The sequence below is a fragment of the Capra hircus genome, chromosome 13 (genome assembly GCF_001704415.2).
Source record: "Capra hircus breed San Clemente chromosome 13, ASM170441v1, whole genome shotgun sequence".
NCBI classification, from domain to species: Eukaryota; Metazoa; Chordata; class Mammalia; order Artiodactyla; family Bovidae; genus Capra; species Capra hircus.
Window position 1 is genome coordinate 7119385 of NC_030820.1, and position 16379 is coordinate 7135763.

The 16379-nt window shown below is 38.5% G+C and overlaps 1 protein-coding gene across 3 annotated transcripts in view; it reads right to left on the reverse strand.

Moving 5' to 3' along the window:
- Positions 1-16379, reverse strand: part of ESF1 (ESF1 nucleolar pre-rRNA processing protein homolog) — a 62722-nt gene that overhangs the window by 11245 nt on the left and 35098 nt on the right. For all 3 annotated transcript variants that reach the window (XM_005687820.3, XM_005687822.3, XM_005687821.3), the window contains exons 10-11: positions 11074-11195; positions 3813-3900 (exon numbers count right to left, since the gene is read on the reverse strand). In XM_005687820.3, coding sequence (XP_005687877.2) covers positions 3813-3900; positions 11074-11195 — 210 coding nt within the window. The remainder of the gene's footprint in view (positions 1-3812; positions 3901-11073; positions 11196-16379) is intronic.

Sequence of the window (16379 nt, forward strand, 5' to 3'; positions counted from 1 at the left end):
GTAGTCATGTATGGATGTGAGAGTTGGACTATAAAGGCTGAGTGCCAAAGAACTGATGCTTTTGAACTGTGGTGTTGGAGAAAACTCATGAGTCTCTTGGACTGTAAGATCAAACCAGTCAATCCTAAAGGAAATCAACCCTGAAAATTCACTGGATGGACTGATGCTGAAGCTGAAGCTCCAAAGCTTTGGCCACCTGATGTGAAGAGCTGATTCACTGGAAAAGACCCTGATGTTGGGAAAGATTGAAGGTGGGAGGAGAAGGGGACAACAGAGGACGAAATAGTTGGAAGGTATCACCAACTCAATAAACATGACCTTGAGCAAGCTCTGGGAGATGGTGAAAGACAGGGAAGCCTGGCATGCTGCAGTCCATGGGGTCACAAATAGTCAGACATGACTGAGTGACTGAACAACAACAACAACTGCAGAGATTCAAAACAAGAATCTAGGAGTTATGCTAAATTTCTTCCTTACCCAAATAAAAAATTGGTAAGTCTACCTCCAAAATATATCTAGAATCCCATTCAGTTTCCTTCTTCCAATATTATTACTAGTAAGCTGTCTAGACTAACCATCACCTCTTGTCTAGACCTCTGCAAAAGCCTGGTCTCTCAGCTCTCACCATGCTTTCTTCAGTCTGTTCTCTTTGCAGGACTCAGAGCAGTAGGCTTACATACACACCAGACCATGTCACATCCTTGTTTTAAGACCCTTTCAGTTCAGTTCAGTCGTTCAGTCATGTCCGACTCTTTGCAACCCCATGAACAGTAGCACGCCAGGCCTTCCTGTCCATCACCAACTCCTAGAGTCCACCCAAACCCATGTCCATTGTGTCAGTGATGCCATCCAGCCATCTCATCCTCTGTCGTCCCCTTCTCCTCCTGCTCTCAATCTTTTCCAGCATCAGGGTCTTTTCAAAGGAGTCGGCTCTCAGGTGGCCAAAATACTGGAGTTTCAGCTTCAACATCAGTCCCTCCAATCAACACCCAGGACTGATCTCCTTTAGGATGGACTGGTTGGATCTCCTTGCAGTCCAAGAGACTCTCAAGAGTCTTCTCCAACACCACAGTTCAAAAGCATCAATTGTTCTGTGCTCAGCTTTCTTTATAGTCCAACTCTCACATCCATCCATGACTACTGGAAAAACCATAGCCTTGACTAGACAGACCTTTGCTGACAAAGTAATGTCTCTGCTTTTTAATATGCTGTCTAGGTTGGTCATAACTTTCCTTCCAAGGAGCGTCTTTTAAGATCCTTTAGTGGCCCTCCCATTGTCAATGAGTAAAATCCAAATTTGTTGCTGTGACACAAGGCCCTGCCTCATACTGAACTGCCCTTCCGCACAGATTCCAGCCACAATGGTGTCCTTCAATTCCACCACACATTCTTTCTCACCTCACAGCTGTCTACCCACTTTCCCCTGATTTGCAATGCTCCTTCCCCCAGCTCTCCATGCCTGACTCCTCCTCATTCTGCAGGTCTCAGCTCAAATGTTACCGTCTCCAAGAAGCTTGCTTCACCCACCCTATATAAGAAAGCCTCTCTCTTTCTTCTTCCCAGGTACATGCTCTGTATTATCCTATTGATTAGTTCCTTTACAACACTGATCATATTCTCATAACATTCTTATTTGTTTACCTGTAAAGAATCTGCCTGCAGTGCAAGAGACCCAGGTTCAATCCTGGGTTGGGAAGATCCCCTAGAGAAGGAAATGGCAACCCAGTAGCCTTACCTGGAAAATGCTATGGATAGAGGAGCCTGGTGGGTTACAGTCCATGAGGTTACAAGAGTTGGACATGACTTCATGACTAAACTATCACTTCATGTCTTCCCTTCCCTAAAACCATAAACTCTGAGGGATGCAACTTTGCTTGTATTATTAGTACTGTATCTCTAGCATACCAGAGTGCTTAGCGCCTGGCAGGCACTCAAAAATATTTATTGACAGAATGAATAAACAAACATATGGTGAGACCATTTCTTGGTCTAATTTTTACGTAAATTTTTAAAAAAAAACACTTTTTCCTTAAAAGAAAACAAGATATAAATTATTATTTCTAGGAAGTATTCTGAAATCAAAAGTATGTTGAAAATAAGCAAACTATCTGTATTTTCCTTTGGAACTTCTGATACTAACTTTCAAGGAAACTATTCACATTTATTTTAATTAATTAAATTAATTTAAATTAATTTATTTTAATTGGAGGCTAATTACTTTACAATATTGTATTGGTTTTGCCATACATCAGCATGACTCTGCCATGGGTATACATGTGTTCTCCATCCTGAACCCCCCTCCCAACTCCCTCCCCGTACCACCCCTCTGGGTCATCCCAGTGCACCAGCCCCAAGCATCCTGTACCCTGCATCAAACCTGGACTGGTGATTCATTTCTTATATGATATTATACATGTTTCAATGCCATTCTCCAAAATCATCCCACCCTTGCCCTCTCCCACTATTCACAATTTAAATGTGCTGATTCCAAGAAACAAGCTACCCTAAGCCACCAAGCTACATAACTTACTCTTTGAATTCTACTCTGAGTTCTGCAGTTTGACCAGATTTCACAAGCCAAATGAAGCCCTTTGGAATGAGAACAAGGAAACGATAATGCTTCACATTTCTCCATTATAAACTTGGTTTCCTGAAATGCGAGGATAAGGCTAAAATCCATCATCTTCTAGAAATGACTGCTCAGGTATGATAAGAAGAAGAATATGCTAAGTTTCCATTTCCCTTTCCAATTCCTAAGAATCTCACATCCTATAATAGACTTTATTCATCTTGATCCCCCTTTTCATCAATAAAACATCAGTACTAAAAGGCTGTAACAACCAGGAAATAATTTTGAGCAATTCTGACTTTCCTGTAGAGAACTATTCTGGCCCACTAGTCACAAGGGACGAGAAGGAGGGAAACTTCATAAAATCCTTCTCTTTACAATGCCAGCTTGGCGTTGTTCCAGGAGCAAGCCTTTGGGGTTCATGTGTGTGGTATGCAGAGCAGGGAAGGGCAAAATGCATGAGAACAAATGGAAAAAGCTTCCAGTGTTCCCGTACTGACTTGTCCAAGTATGGTCTGAGCCTTACCACACGTATTTATACACACACACATTTACACGTACGAAAAAGGTAAGAATGAATGCATTCAGGAGAATTGACTGGTGCATGTGCAATGGAAACAAGGCTCCTTGGAAATTGGAAATCAGATACCTGAGAGTTTATTTAGGGATTCAAGGGAAAAGAGGAGGAAGCTGGCTTTTCAGCTACATGAAAGCTAATCATGAAGCAGAATAAATGAAATGGGATAAAATGAAACATAGATGCTGGGTCAACTGGAGCCAAAAAGTTTTCACACTGTGTACACATGTTTCACACATGCAAGCCACGTAAAAAATTTAACATATCCACATAAACACAAATGGATTTATTCCATACTTTCAATTCTTCACAGACTTCGCAAAGAGAGACCTGGAGTGGATGTGTTTATATGACTTCCTTCATTTCCTCATCCTTTTATAATCAATCTACCTAGAATCCAGAAAGGAATCCCTAGAAAACTATGAAATTAATCATGTTCACCCAAAGCTTCCTATAATGAAATTACTTCTTGTATGTACAGGGGACATGCTGACCCTCCTATCTGATCAGTGGTTACACCTAACAGGACAAACTTGCTTATAAGCCACTAGGGAGCTACACAAATTCTAGGGATTTTGAAAGAATGCATAGTTTACATTGTTTCTACCCATGTTACCCTTTTCACTTTAGATTCCAACTGAAAATTACAACTATGGGTTGGCTTACCTATTTTTTTAGCTTCTTCAGCAAAGTATGGGTCATTCATATCTACATCAGAGGGAACATCATCTTCACTGGCCTCTTCAGCAAGAGCCTTAAAAATGAATATAAAAATAAATACAGTTTATTGTAAGGACCAAAACAAATGTGAAGAAAAACCTAATTTCTTTTAAATCAAGTAGTTCAATCTAAAGTTAAACCAGTTTTTAAAAATGGCTAAGCATACAAAATAACTTCTGATTAACTCTTTTGTTTGTTCAACAAATACTTATGGAATACTTTATAAGTGCAGTAACTATATAGGGCTTTTGAGAGGGACAACAGTTATCAGATATATGGTTTCTGTCTTCAAAAATTTTATGATCTATTAAAAGAAATTAGCCACATAAACAAAGGTATGGTGGTGGTATAGTCGTTAAGTTGTGTCCAACTCTTTGCAATCCCGCGGACTGTAGCCCGCCAGCCTCCTCTGTCCATGGGATTCTCCAGGAAAGCACACTGGAGTGGGTTGCCATTTCCATCTCCAGGGGATCTTCTTGACTCAGGGATTGAACCTGGGTCTCCTGCATTGCAGGCAGGTTCTTTACCGACTGGGCTGTGAGGGAAGCCCTACACAACAAAGGTATATATTAATAATAATTAAAGATAGGAAGTCCCAGAAGAGACAAAAATAAAACACATTCAAGGAAAAGAATACTTTTAGATGGGTGATCAGTGAAGAGAGGGAGCCTTAATCTCCAACAAAATTGAGAAATGGCAGTGATTAACAATAGCATGAAGTAGTTCACTGTGGAAGTCTGGCAGGCTGCAGTCCATGGGGTCACAAAGAATCAGACATGACTTAATGACTGAACAAGTGCATTGTGGGTTATCTTTCAAATCATTATTTAATGCAATTTATCTGCTGGTTAATTAAAGAAAATGATTCTTTGTTTTGAACTTCAAAAATACAAAAGCAGTAAGGAAGGTATAATGAACCTCCTGTTCTCATCACACAATTTCAACAATTACTTTGTTTTATCTATAATCCATTCACAAAAACTTCTGTACTAATTTTAGGCACATCAATTGGTTACATTTTCCTTAATCAAATTTGAACAGTTTACTAAATTAGTATATTTAAATTAAAAAAAGAATCAAGTCTATAAAGTAAACAGAATATACGCAAACTAAGATCACACTAACCAAATGGAGTTTATCCCCAGGAATCTACAATATCTGTTATTTTAAGAAAAATATTTAGATAAATCCATGCACCTATGGACACTTGTCTTCAACAAAGGAGGCAACAATATACAATGGAGAAAAGACAATCTCTTTAACAAGTGGTACTTGGAAAACTGATCAATCATTTATAAAAGAATGAAACTAGAACACTTTCTAATACCATACACAAAAATAAACTCAAAATGGATTAAAGATCTAAACATAAGACCAGAAACTATAAAACTCCTAGAGGAAAACACAGGCAAAACACTCTCTGACATGCATCACAGCAGGATCCTCTACGACACACCTCCCAGAATACTGGAAATAAAAGCAAAAATAAACAAATGGGACCTAATTAAAATTAAAAGCTTCTGCACAACAAAGGAAACTATAAGCAAGGGGAAAAGACAGCCTTCGGAATGGGAGAAAATAAGAGCAAATGAAGCAATTGACAAAGAATTAATCTCAAAAATATACAAGCAACTCCTGCAGCTCAATTCCAGAAAAATAAAAGACCCAATCAAAAAATGGGCCAAAGAACTAAACAGACATTTCTCCAAAGAAGACATACAGATGGCTAACAAACACATGAAAAGATGCTCAACATCACTCATTATCAGAGAAACGCAAATCAAAACCACAATGAGGTACCATTTCACGCCAGTCAGAATGGCTGCGATCCAAAAGTCTACAAGCAATAAATGCTGGAGAGGGTGTGGAGAAAAGGGAACCCTCTTACACTGTTGGTGGGAATGCAAACTAGTACAGCCACTATGGAGAACAGTGTGGAGATTCCTTAAAAAACTGGAAATAGAACTGCCACACAACCCAGCAATCCCACTGCTGGGCATACACACCAAGGAAACCAGAATTGAAAGAGACACGTGTACCCCAATGTTCGTCACAGCACTGTTTATAATAGCCAGGACATGGAAGCAACCTAGATGCCCATCAGCAGATGAACGGATAAGAAAGCTATGGTACATATATACACAATGGAGTATTACGCAGCCATTAAAAAGAATACATTTGAATCAGTTCTAATGAGGTGGATGAAACTGGAGCCAGTTATACAGAGTGAAGTGAGTCAAAGAAAAACTTTAATACAGTATATGCATATATGTGGAATTTAGAAAGATGGTAATGATAACTCTGTATGCAAGTCAGCAAAAGAGACATAGATGTATAGAACAGTCTTTTGGACTCTGTGGGAGAGGGAGAGGGTGGGATGATTTGGGAGATGGCATTGAAACATGTATATTATATGTGAAATGGATCACCAGTCAAGGTTCAATGCATGAGACAGGGTGTCAAAGACGGGTGCACTGGGATGACCCTGAGGGATGGGATGGGGAGGGAGGTGGGAAGGGGGGTTCAGGATGGGCAACACATGTACACCCGTGGTGGATTCATGTCAATGTATGGCAAAGTCAATACAATACTGTAAAGTAATTAGCCTCCAATTAAAATGAATCAATTTATATTAAAAAAAAAGAAAAACATTTAGAATGCACATTGCTAAACATTATCCTACATGCTGAAGAAGACCTGCCAAACCCTAAAGAATGTTCATTTTGGTATTACTATCCTTTTAAGGATGTGACTGGTGAGAGAAGCAAGATCCGATGCTGTAAAGAGCAATATTGCATAGGAACCTGGAATGTCAGGTCCATGAATCAAGGCAAATTGGAAGTGGTAAAACAAGAGATGGCAAGGGTGAACGTCGACATTCTAGGAATCAGCGAACTAAAATGGACTGGAATGGGTGAATTTAACTCAGATGACCATTATATCTACTACTGCAGGCAGGAATCCTCAGAAGAAATGGAGTAGCCATCATGGTCAACAAAAGAGTCCGAAATGCAGTACTTGGATGCAACCTCAAAAATGACAGAATGATCTCTGTTCGTCTCCAAGGCAAACCATTCAATATCACAGTAATCCAAGTCTATGCCCCAACCAGTAACACTGAAGAAACTGAAGCTGAACGGTTTTATGAAGACCTACAAGACCTTTTAGAACACCCCAAAAAAGAGTCCTTTTCATTACAGGAGATTGGAATGCAGAAGTAGGAAGTCAAGAAACACCTGGAGTAACAGGCAAATTTGGCCTTGGAATGCAGAATGAAGCAGGGCAAAGACTAATAGAGTTTTGCCAAGAGAATGCACTGGTCATAGCAAACACCTTCTTCCAACAACACAAGAGAAGACTCTACACATGGACATCACCAGATGGTCAACACCGAAATCAGATTGATTATATTCTTTGCAGCCAAAGATGGAGAAGCTCTATACAGTCAACAAAAACAAGACCAGGAGCTGACTGTGGCTCAGATCATGAACTCCTTATTACCAAATTCAGACTCAAATTGAAGAAAGTAGGGAAAACTGCTAGACCATTCAGGTATGACCTAAATCAAATCCCTTATGATTATACAGTGGAAGTGAGAAATAGATTTAAGGGCCTAGATCTGATAGATAGAGTGCCTGATGAACTATGGAATGAGGTTCGTGACATTGTACAGGAGACAGGAATCAAGACCATCCCCATGGAAAAGAAATGCAAAAAAGCAAAATGGCTGTCTGGGGAGGCCTTACAAATAGCTGTGTAAAGAAGAGAGGCGAAAAGCAAAGGAAAAAAGGAAAGATATAAGCATATGAATGCAGAGTTCCAAAGAATAGCAAGAAGAGATAAGAAATCCTTCCTCAGCGATCAGTGCAAAGAAATAGAGGAAAACGACAGAATGGGAAAGACTAGAGATCTCTTCAAGAAAATCGAAGATACCAAGGGAACATTTCATGCAAAGATGGGCTCAATAAAGGACAAAAGTGGTATGGACCTAACAGAAGCAGAAAATATTAAGAAGAGGTGGCAAGAATACACAGAAGAACTATACAAAAAAGAGCTTCACCACCCAGATAATCATGATGATGTGATCACTCATCTAGAGCCAGACATCTTGGAATGTGAAGTCAAGTGGGCTTTAGAAAGCATCACTACGAACAAAGCTAGTGGAGGTGATGGAATTCCAGTTGAACTCTTTAAAATCCTGAAAGATGATGCTGTGAAAGTGCTGCATTCAATATGCCAGCAAATTTGGAAAACTCAGCAGTGGCCACAGGACTGGAAAAGGTCAGTTTTCATTCCAATCCCAAAGAAAGGCAATGCCAAAGAATGCTCAAACTACCTCACAATTGCACTCATCTCACATGCTAGTAAAGTAATGCTCAAAATTCTCCAAGCCAGGCTTTAGCAATACGTGAACCGTGAACTCCCTGATGTTCAAGCTGGTTTTAGAAAAGGCAGAGGAACCAGAGATCAAATTGCCAACATCCGCTGGATCATGGAAAAAGCAAGAGAGTTCCAGAAAAACATCTATTTCTGCTTTATTGACTATGCCAAAGCCTTTGACTGTGTGGATCACAATAAACTGTGGAAAATTCTTCAAGAGATGGGAATACCAGACCACCTGACCAGCCTCTTGAGAAATCTGTATTCAGGTAAGGAAGCAACGGTTAGAACTGGACATGAAACAACAGACTGGTTCCAAATAGGAAAAGGAGTACGTCAAGGCTGTATATTGTCACCCTGCTTATTTAATTTCTATGCAGAGTACATCATGAGAAACGCTGGGCTGGAAGAAGCACAAGCTGGAATCAAGATTGCTAGGAGAAATATCAATAACCTCAGATATGCAGATGACACCACCCTTATGGCAGAAAGTGAAGAGGAACTAAAAAGCCTCTTGATGAAAGTGAAAGAGGAGAGCGAAAAAGTTGGCTTAAAGCTCAACATTCAGAAAACGAAGATGATGGCATCTGGTCCCATCACTTCATGGGAAATAGATGGGGAAACAGTGGAAACAGTGTCAGACTTTATTTTTTGGGCTCCAGAATCACTGCAGATGGTGACTGCAGCCATGAAATTAAAAGACGGTTACTCCTTGGAAGAAAACTTATGACCAACCTAGATAGTATATTCAAAAGCAGAGACATTACTTTGCTGACTAAGGTCCGTCTAGTCAAGGCTATGGTTTTTCCTGTGGTCGTGTATGGATGTGAGAGTTGGACTGTGAAGAAGGCTGAGCGCTGAAGAATTGATGCTTTTGAACTGTGGTGTTGGAGAAGACTCTTGAGAGTCCCTTGGACTGCAAGGAGATCCAACCAGTCCATTCTGAAGGAGATCAACCCTGGGATTTCTTTGGAAGGAATGATGCTAAAGCTGAAACTCCAGTACTTTGGCTACCTCATGCGAAGAGTTGACTCATCGGAAAAGACTCTGATGCTGGGAGGGGTTGGGGGCAGGAGGAGAAGGGGACTACTGAGGATGAGATGGCTGGATGACATCACGGATTCGATGGACGTGATTTTGAGTGAACTCCGGGAGATGGTGATGGACAGGGAGGCCTGGCGTGCTGCGATTCATGGGGTCACAAAGAGTCGGACACGACTGAGCGACTGAACTGAACTGATCCTTTTAAGAACAAGGACTTTTAAGAATTTTTCACCAAATTATTATAATAGGTTTAGCAGTAATATGATGTTTATAGCAAAGATTCTAAAATATTTAGATATCTAATTACATATTTGTTTACATTTTTAAAAATTGTTCTTTTAGATCCAAATTACAGCTGTATCAACTATGGCAAATAAACATGTATTCATTTCTTCAGTAATAATCTCTCAGTATCAAACTGAAGTGACAAAGAGTTGGGCGAAAAATATTTTTAACCTGAGTTCTTCAGATTTCCCTGTACGTGGAGAATCTCATGAGACGGAAGAGATCTGCTGAATCACCAAGGCCAGCACTCAGTCTAGAACAAACTGAGCACTCAGCAAACCTATTTTTAATATCATTGATACAACTAGTCCAGTCTAAGCTCAATAAAAGGAAAAGCAAAAAGCACAAGATAATATCAAAGAACCAATCAAACGAAAATCAAAGCAAACAGCTGCTAAATGTCTCACAGAAGAGTGACTACTTTACTGACCCCATGAAGACCCACTTGGAAGTCTTCCATTAAACTGATGGCTTAATAACTTGTGGAATTATTCCATTTTAAAGATATTTTACTGCCTGAGAGAGGCAGAATATCAATACAGGCAGGGCTCTGACCTCATTTCCTCATTTTTCTATCCATTTCCAGAGACACGGAGTATAAAAGGAGTACAAAAATCACTCCGCTGCATCATTCAGTTCTGAAGCCCTCTTTCAATACTGCAGTTCTTGTAGAGCAGAGAAACAATACAGTGCATAGAAAGAGCACTGGAGCACGAGATCTGGAGTCTGGCATCAGCCTGGCAATTAATGAGGTGCATATTCTTAGATGAATCACTTCATTTTCTACAACTATCAATATAAAACATCAGGGTTGGACTAAAAGTAATCATTTAAGATTCCTCAGGTTGTAAAATTCTCTGAGTAGTGATATAATGTTAAGATAATGAACGAACTGCTAGGATGCTGCATTTCATTGACAAGACAGAATATTTTTATCGGCAGGAACCCTAAATGTGTCTGTTATTACTAAGGACTCTAACTCTGGAAAGATATTATTTCTGAACCATGTGAGTCAAATCAGATTTAACACAGACAACATATTAGCACAGACAAAATATCTTCAAAAAAGGGATCTAATGACAATATGTTAAAAGATCTATATACAAATATTGAAAAATTATAGAAATAGTGAAAAAAGCATCTTGAGAAATATACAGAAAAAATTTCATTCATTCTGAAACTGACTGTCTCTATATATGCTCAAGTAAAAATGTCTGTATCTCTCTCACAGACACAGAACAGAATCAAACTGTCTTACATCTAGAAATCTACTAAACTATGCATTTTATTGAGGTAGCACATAAATGCAAAATATTAGAGCACAGCATTTACAGTGGCTCTGGGCTTTTACAGGTTTCATGCATCACTGTGTAGCCTTGCAGAGAACACTTAACCAACCCCAGTGAGTGGTTATGTTATGAGACAATGGGTGCCAAGCACTGGTACCTTCTGATACTTAGTGGCTGCTCAATAATTATTCAATCACAATTATTGATACCTTCTGTTTCTTTTTCAGTCTTTTTTTCTCTTTCTTCTTCTCTAAAAATTGTTCCCAAGGGGTCAGTTTATCCTTTCCTTCCAATTTGTTTTTGACCATCTCTTCTGCACTTTCTTTAAGGCCTATAAGGGAAAATACAAATAGTTTAGTTTAAAATGTTATATCTTCACTCACTTAACGATGTAATTAACCAAAAAGGATTATTTTAATATATTTACTAGAGAAACAAGAAAAAATGCAATACTCCAATGTCACAGGGTAATGTAGTATCAACTTACATCAGAGCTATTTACTAAAAACAAACAACTATAAATCTAACCAAACCAAAATAGATAAACAAACCAACCCAGCAGCTAAATATATGGTCAAGCTACTAAAGAAAACTCCTTTACTTAGGCTCAAACTGTATTTCTTGGTATGTAATTTAACCACTTGAGACTCTAAAGGCAACTGTCTTTAACACAGTTATTTCTACTTGCTTCTGTTGCCCAAGTAAAAGCTTATATTCCCTGGAAACTATAGGTGAGTAACAAAAATTGATTACTAAGGCAATCTCTGTGGAAATACCCCAGGAGGAAAGAATTCTTGTAATTTCTTATCAAGCACTCATTCAGTGAGTACACATCTTTAAGATCAAAAGGGCCATCAAGTTCAGATTCCACTTTGTATGGTTTAAGTTCTTTCAGTGATGTTATTTGCTTGTATAGGGTCCTTGCTCCTTATATTCTGCGGTTCCTGAAATGTTTCTCAGTGGCTAATGCAATAGCTAGAGAGGGATGAGAAGAAAGAAAAAGCCCCAAGGCCAATCTATCAGTTCATGAAAACCTTACTACTGCCACAGTAAAGGAAATATGATGACTGTGTGACCTTTGATAAAACAAATGTTTATTTTGGAGTATTTTTGGAAGATCATCTTCAGTTTGGAAAGAGGGGTCTTTAATATTTGGAGAACACAAAATCCATTACAAAATTAATGGAATGATTCGAGAGACAAGGTCAATCCAGATCATCTTCCCAGATACATTCTAAATTCTAAGAAAGTGAAAACCATTCTAAGGATATAATTCCCTTCTTCCCTGATGAGTATACTGAGACTGAGGATATTCAGCAACCTGCCTAAGAACACAGAATAAGGAAGCTATATACAGCTAGACTTTTAACTCCTAATTATCCTCTGTACTATTACCAGATCCATCTAAAATGCTCGTTTGATCGAGAATAAAGAAATGTATAGTCCATGAGTAAAATCTAAAGCTTTGGGTCTCAGGTTCCTTATCTGCAAAGTGCAGCTAGGCTGGATCAGAAGCATACAACTTCCTCCTCCCACATACACTGTTTTTCCTCTTAAAGAAAATATCTGGTAAAAGTCCAAATGCACAAAAGAACTGAAAGCCATACTTTGGGTCCTAAGCCCCAAAGAATAGCATGAAACAGCTGGAACAGATGATTTCAAAGATCCCCTCTTTGGCTTATAAACCAAGACTTAATCTCTAAATTTCTATAACTTAGAAAAGCATTAAGGTATATGCATACTCCTTGGAAGGAAAGTTATGGCCAACCTAGATAGCATATTAAAAAGCAGAGACATTACTTTGCCAACAAAGGTCCGTCTAGTCAAGGCTATGGTTTTTCCAGTAGTCATGTATGGATGTGAGAGTTGGACTGTGAAGAAAGCTGAGTGCCAAAGAATTGATGCTTTTGAACTGTGGTGTTGAAGACTCTTGAGAGTCCCTTGGACTGCAAGGAGATCCAACCAGTTCATTCTAAAGGAGATCAGTCCTGGGTGTTCTTTGGAAGGAATGATGCTTAAAGCTGAAACTCCAGTACTTTGGCCACCTCATGTGAAGAGTTGACTCACTGGAAAAGACTGATGCTGGGAGGGATTAGGGGCAGGAAGAAAAGGAGACGACAGCGGATGAGATGGCTGGATGGCATCACCGACTCGATGGACGTGAGTCTGAGTGAACTCCGGGAGTTGGTGATGGACAGGGAAGCCTGGCGTGCTGCGATTCATGGGGTCGCAAAGAGTCAGACACGAATGAGCGACTGAACTGAACTGATACTCAAGGTTACTTAGATTAGTTTTTACGACACACTACTGCTACATGTCTGATTTATGAGAATACTCTGATTTATGGGATGCCAAATTAGAAACAACTCTCAATTCAAAAATGTTTCTTGTAAGAAAAACATAGTTCACTTTACTAAGCAGTTTTCAGGAGAAATGTGAACTGTAGAAAACATGTCCAGATCTCTGGGTGAAGCAACAGATACAAAGCACCTTAGGAAATGTAAACACTGGTACTCACTTGGGAGAAAGCAACAAATCCTGACAAAACAAGTTGGTTTCAAATAGGAAATAAAATAATTTATATATTATGCCTGTGGGTCAGCACACAGTCCAGTCAAATTCTAAATGCATAGCACTGTTATATGTTTAAATAATAATCTTTAAGGTATTCTACTACAGTTTCCTCAAACATGAAGCCAGATTTTACTATTCCAAAATACTAAATTAAGCAATACATTTAGAGTCCCCCACCCCACCAAAATGTCTTCTATGGTTAATTTTAATCCTCGAAACATAAACTTTATTCCTATCTAGGCATGATGTTAAGAAAGGTGTTTCTTTCACATGACCAGACCACTGGTTTAATGGGTCTCAATCTCTAAGAACTACTCCAACGTGACGACTGGGTCCTGACATTTTTGGGGGGACGTGCATGGATATCCTTATAATTTGATAAGAACTATGGAATCTCTCTCTGAAACACTGTACTAGAAAAACTTGTCTACAATATTCAAAAGTTTATAGATCTTCAACGCTCATTTCTGTGGAAGGACCCAAAGGGCCTCAGGCAAACAGCATTACGGGACAACAGAGGTCTCGAGGAAGGCGGGAGTCTGTCTCCCAACTTCAAGACTTACTGGTCCTGACATTTGTAGGCGCTACACGAAGGTTTCTTATTTCAGTATGACTGTCATTTTGGACCAGATAATTCTGTTGTGAAGGACTATCCTGTGCATTGTAGGATGTTAATCAATGTATCTGGTCTATCACACTAGTTGCCAGTAGCTCCAGTCACGAAAATCAAAAATTTCTCCAGAATTGCCAGTGTCCTCTTGGGGAGAAAAATCTCAACTCAGTGGTTCTGAGTTGAGAACCACTGTTCTTGACAATGATTAGAAGTCACTTCTGAAAAGAAGGGCTGTATTTCAATATTTGTCTCACATAAACTACGTATTATTTTATTTGGTACTTGATTATAACAATGTCTTTCCTACTTTAGCAATTTCAACTGAGTATGCCTTTTCTTTCAACCAGAACAAAGGCAGCTAAAGTCACCTTCTTTTGTATTCCATAATATTTAGCACAGCGCCAGACACATAGTAAGTACTTAATAAGCACTTAATTGATCTGTCTTGAAGAAAGAATTCTTATTGTAAGCCAAGTGTTTGATCTTTCATGTTTGGAACATAGTCTTTCCAACAGAAAATGAATCAAAACTTTAGGATCTAAATAAATGGCCTTCATCCCCAAGTTGTTCATGAAAAGGAACTAAAGCTCTAGAATAATTCATGAAATATCATTCTTGGGAAATATTTTTCTGGTATTTAGTTTGTTTATAACAATAAAGAAATAGCATCTTCGGTTAAATCCAGTCTGAAATTTTTTGCTTGGCTCTCACTTAATACACCAAAATAGTAGAATGACAAACACATTGCAATGAATTAATACACCACCACGATAACTTAAAAATGCTTTGTTCTTGCTGTCATCATGAGGTCATTTAAATCTCTTTGCCACAGATCACAGCTGTTTATATTCTAAATTCTTAAAAATATGCCCATCCCAGAAGCTTCTTGGCATAAGCACAAGAACATTCTTCAAACAGTTTTAGCCTCATTTGAGAGCAGCCACTATGACTGAAAAACAACTTCATTATAAATGTCTAGTTTTGTGCAAGTTTGTTTTTTAAAAATTTTAAGCATATAGTCAAGGGCTGTTGAATTAGTTAAAAATAACATTAATAATCCTACAAATAAGAGGTCAGAAACTCTTTAAAACCAACCATGAACACAGATGACTCAATTTTAACGATAATAATTCAAGTGTAATTTATTCAGAATTATTTTGGCAGTTTGCATACACACAAAAATACTTTCAAAAGCCACTAAAATAAGAATATACATTTCTTTTGACCTAGCTCAATTATGAAAAGTCTTCAAAGGGCAGGACATGAATAATAACTTATAACAACTCAACTAAGTACTATAGTTGGTTTTATTTATAAAAATAAAATATTTTAAGATTTCTGATATAGGCTGAAACTGGCACTTTAAAAAAATGTATGTGAGAACTCAGGATCCACTGAAAATATTTATGAACACTTATGGTTCAATCTTTATTTATGTATGTTGTATGTTTAAATGAGGCCATGGTAATATTCAATTCCAAAAGTACCTTCTAAAATGTAACTAACTACCATCACCAACTGAACTTCCAACAAGGAATTCACTCTGGGTGTAAGGGTTTTCAGAGGAAAATAACCAACAATGCCCTGAGGAACACTGACATCAAAAATACCCCTTCAAACTGGTCAGTTTTCTCCAATGGTGGGGGGAGAGAGAGATTTACTTATCCTTTAAGTATATCGTATATGCAAAACTACAAATCTTTATAATGAGAAAGATGAAGATTTGAAGTGTTTTCAACTTGGTTCAAGATTTCTTTTAGTTGTTTAGAACATTGTTCACAATTTGGTTCATAATCTGAACTTCTGTAACTTTTTTTTCCTAAACTCTTACAGTATATATTCTTTTATTCTGCTCTATTTAACACAGTTGCAACTTTATGTTTATTTGTGTGAACTATTATTAATGGCTATCTCCCTTACTAGGTTGCAAGCTCCATGATGGCAGAGGCTGCAGCTTGCTTTTTTTTTAACCCCAACAAAGGTAACCCTATGCTAGTGGAGGGCCTACAACACAGCACATGCTCTGGTGAATGAATGCAAGCGCAACTGAAGGGATACATAAGTCAAATTTGTTCCCAACCATACAGACAGGGAGCAGTAATTCATGAAATTAGAAAGTAAAATAACAACTAGCTCTGGGAACAATAGTAAATAACAGAATTTAACAATCAGCCAGACAGAGCCAACAAAAGCTCTCTGTATGAACTTAACACTGTCAGAATACCGTTACATCTACTACATGGAAACAACACAGACAGTCATAACGAAGAGAAGAGAGTAGTAGAGGTAAGCTACTTCGACTGGGAAGGCTTCTCACGTAACACTCGA